We start from the raw sequence: 4647 nt of genomic DNA on the forward strand, positions 1-4647 counted from the left end.
GGTGCTGATCATAGAATTATCAGATTCTCTTTGAACTCCGACGTTTACACATTTTGCGTTAATACTTCCAAATGCGATGATCTGGTTTTACATTCATCCAAATCAGACATCTGAGTGGTTTCGAAAGCAATAATAAAAAGAAAACAGAAAAAAGAAAGGGGACTTTTCGAGCTTCTTCTTTTATTCCTTTTTGACGAAAGGATGGAGAGTTACGTAATACTTACAGTGTCCCTTTCAACGTATATACATGTTATCCCCCCTAATGATACATATTTATGATTTCATTTTTTAAAAAGATCACTAAAGATTCCAAATCATCATCTATACCAAGAAAAGAATGGCTGCATTCTACAGATAAAGAAGTTAATAGCTGAAAGAAAAAGAAAAAAGAAAAGACGCACCAGGGCAGTGGGCATAACACTGATTGATATGGAAATTTTAATGTATTAATTTTTTTAACAACCTTCGGATATGCGAATATAAAATGAACAATTTTATTGTCCACCGATACAAAACTTTATTATTAATCTTCCCCCAACATCATCCCATGTGCAATTAACAAGAAAGGACACAGTATTTCAACAAAATCAATTAGAATATCATTCCATGGCGTTGACAATGACCTCCATTTTCACATGACACTGCATGCTGAGGGATTTTCTTCACTCAGGCAATCGCATCTACCCACATAACATCCCCTCCGGCAACTACTGTAGTTGTAGCCATAGCCACCGCCCCAACTGTCATACACTGGCCGTCCATAAGCCTCGTAACCTCCGTAACATGGGGCTGGCCTTCCATATCCGTCCCAACATGGGCCTCCACCGTGTCCTCCATAACATTCCATGCAACATGCCCTCACCTGTGGTGGGTAACATGGGACAGGTTCAGGAGCCTTAGGAGCCGGTGCAGGTGGCTTAGAAGCCGATTCAGGAGGTTTAGCTGCCGCTTCAGGAGCCTTAGGAGGCGCGGCAGGATCTTTTGGTTTTTCTTTTGGTTTTTCTTTTGGTGGTTCAACAATAACTACTGGCTTATCAGATTTAGCTTCTTTAGGCTTTTCTTGTGGAGGTTTAGTTTTCTCGGGCTCTTTTGGTTGTGGTTCAACAATAACTACTACAGGCTTATCAGGTTTAGCTTCTTTAGGCTTTTCTGGTGGAGGTTTAGTTTTCTCGGGCTCTTTTGGTGCTTCTTTGGGTTTTTCTGGCGCCGGTTTAGGCTTCTCTGGTTCTTTTATCTCAATACCCTTTATAGTATCACCACCTTTACAGCATATCTTTTTCTTGATCTTTTCAGGGCTGCAACAGACTACAGTGATTGTCACTGTGTTGGCCTTTTCATCATATATTTGATTCTGGATTTCTCTTGTAAGCAAATACCAATTCAGTAAAATAGCTCAGTCACTTTCCTATATATATATATATGCACGAGGATATGTTTAGATATGGAGAAAGAGAGACTCACGAGGTATATTACAGAGTATTTTCTTGATTTTCTTCTTGCATTTCTCGCACCCAAGATCGACCTTAATCACCATTATTGTAACTTTCTGCAACAACAGTATATACACAACTCATATTTATAATCTACAGCCCATGCATAAAGCCAAAAAGAATTAAATCAATTGAAACATGTTCTGACATCAAAAATGAGAAGCAGAGATAACGAACAATTTTCTCTTTCTTTTTAGTTCTGTAGAGATAAGCAAAAAGAAAAGAAAGGTGACAAAAAATGGCCACCACAAAAAATGAAAAAGAAGATTAAGGCAAAGTGGGTATTCAGAGATAAGAAACGCAAGAGCCATTACCTTATCTGCCATGGCTATGACACGCAGATCTGAAAACCAGAGGAAATGATGGGTAGGGCCTTAGCTCATTATATTGGAGAGAGGAGTGAGATGAAACAGAGAACGAGAGAGACATCAAGAGAAAAAGGTCTTATTAATTAAGGTGGATTGCAACTTAAGTAGATGTAATAAAGAAAAATCAATATATCCGTACAGTGAGAAGCCAATAGGAATTAGACAAGTGGGTTATTTGCGCTGAATTTCACGTAATCATCAAAATTGTCGTTATGGGAGGTGTGGGGCTGGAGAAGGCATTTGATAGCTGACTCTGGCACCAATATATTTTCGTTTGCATGTGCTGGCCTTGATTGCCACATCTCACCTTTCCTTATTTCTCATTATCACTAACCTAATTTATATATAAAGTAAAAAAGAAAAAAGAAAAAAGGGGAACTTGTTTTGTAAGGTACATAGTTTGGTCAGGTTCAATAATGGGTTTTTGTTGCGTGCACCAGCAGTCGACAGCCTCTACACGTGCCCCAAAACCAATCTAAGACTAGCACTAGATTCAAAGATGGTTGATTTGCCTTGGCTGAGCCAAAAGTTACGCTCCTCACATGTGGGCTTGCCTGGCCTGGCTGTTTTTACCATCAGGCTGGCCTCCTCCACGCACACACCCAATTCTTATAACATGCATCCCATACCACTTTCCACTGTAGTCCGCAGCGGATCATTAGTCTAGAGGCAATAGTTTCAGCTTTTTTTTTTTTTTTTTAATTATAATAAAATAAATTATAAAAATATAATATTACATTAAAAATTTATATATTAAATAATTTTTTTATAAAATCGAGTTATTTTCATATATTATATGACTGTCATAATTATTTTAAGTATAAAATATATTTAAAATAATTATTTTTTAATTCTATCTAATTGAGTTTGATTCATTCTAATTTTATAATTATTTTTAGATTATATATATTATTCTTGATATGTATCACTATTTGAAGATGTTTGTTTTGACATATCTATTATTTTTGGCACATAAAAATTTTATTATTTTTTAAATTATAATAAATAAATTTAAAAATTAATATTATTCAAAATAACATATTTAATAATTTTTATATATTTATAAAGTCTAGTCGTTTATCGGTCTGCACACTGTCTTAATTATTTTAATTATAAATAATAATATAATTAAATTTATATATAATTAAATAGAATTTTTAATATTTTCTAATTATTTATAATATTTAAAATAATAATAAATTAAATATTTTTAATATTTTTCTTAGTTTTTTATATTTTAAAATTTTGTTAATACAATAATAATAAAATTTTCAATAAGTTAATAAAAAGACTATATAAATTATACATAAATTTGAATTCTAAGTATCAATAATAAGTATATATGTCAAAATAAAAATTTTCTGTCAGAATATATTAACACATGTCAAAAAAATTTATTTAGATCAGATATTTATTAATTTTTTATTTATTTATAGGAACTATATTCATTTTTTATATGTATAATATTTATTAGATATAAAATTCAATAATAATTAATTCATTTATATTTTAAAATTTATTATCTATAAACTTAATATTCATTATAGTTAATTTTCATGTTTATTTTATTTTATGTATTATTCATAAGTATTAATATTAATGTTTATTATTTGGTATTACAATGTTCATTATTTTCAAATAAAAATATTAATTTTGAAAGTTTTCATTGTTTTTGTGATGCATATTGAAAATTTTATGTGATTAATATAAATATTTATCATTTATAGATATAATATTCATTAGTTTGTTGATGGATTTTCGTCATTAATTCAAATCTTATTCATTAATTCATTTAGATGGACATATATAAATAGACATAACATAAATCATCTTACGATTAATAAATAAAAAAATTAAATTATAATTATACTACAAATATTTGTATTGTGATACATATATCTTTTAATAAAATTAAAATAATAATAATAAATATTTAATATTTAAATAATATAATATTTAATATATATATTTAATAAACATAAATTTATAAATATTTATTTTAAAAATATACACAACGACTGACGTGTATCACAGACGTGAATACCTAGATTCAGCTACATATTTAAGCTTCGGTTGAGGCTCCTACAAGAGGGTAAAGGACCAGTGTTTAACCCAAATCACAAATTTTCTAAAACATTAAAATTAGAAATGATTGCCCATTGTTTAGAAGGATTGAGCAACAAGGGATGGCACAGTGGCCCTCCAACCAACCCACCTCATGTACCAATCTGCAGGCATTAGGGATTTGCTTACACGCCAGCCATGCTATTGAATTGAACCTACAAGGCACCGACACTCTTACAGACTAAAGAGGATAGATGTTGTATCACACTATTATGTGCATTTACTTCGCACTTTCAACTAGGATTATAGAGTATGGGGATTTCCCATGATAGGATATGCAATTTTTTAATTAAAATATATATATATATATATATATATATATATATATATATAGTCTGACTTTCATATTGAAGTTCAATACTATACGTCATATTTATATAATTTTAATTATTGATTTAAAATTAATATCTGAGACTCGTTATTTAATAAATAAAATTTATTTTCAAATTTTAAATTTAAATATTTAATAAAATTTAAACCATCTAATTTTAAATTAAAAATATAAATTATGACTATAACCTATCATATTTTACTAAAACATCAAAGGATTTATATCTATATATAGCGAAAATTATTAAAGGCTTTAATAATAAATTTTATTATGGCTAAATATATTTATGTCTCTGAACTTATATTGTTAGTCAGTTTAACACTTTAACTTTCGA

At 29.6% G+C, this 4647-nt stretch overlaps 1 protein-coding gene across 1 annotated transcript; it reads right to left on the reverse strand.

Moving 5' to 3' along the window:
- Window positions 1-424: 424 nt before the first annotated feature.
- LOC8280764 (protein PYRICULARIA ORYZAE RESISTANCE 21) lies at window positions 425-1964 on the reverse strand. Its single transcript, XM_002522838.4, has 3 exons — window positions 1805-1964; window positions 1462-1546; window positions 425-1359 (listed from the first exon to the last, which is right to left on the reverse strand). Exons 1-3 carry the CDS (start codon window positions 1814-1816, stop codon window positions 632-634), a joined length of 825 nt encoding a protein of 274 aa, XP_002522884.1. The 5' UTR covers window positions 1817-1964; the 3' UTR covers window positions 425-631.
- Between the last annotated feature and the right edge of the window lie 2683 nt (window positions 1965-4647).

The sequence above is a fragment of the Ricinus communis genome, chromosome 10 (assembly GCF_019578655.1).
Source record: "Ricinus communis isolate WT05 ecotype wild-type chromosome 10, ASM1957865v1, whole genome shotgun sequence".
NCBI classification, from domain to species: domain Eukaryota; kingdom Viridiplantae; phylum Streptophyta; class Magnoliopsida; order Malpighiales; family Euphorbiaceae; genus Ricinus; species Ricinus communis.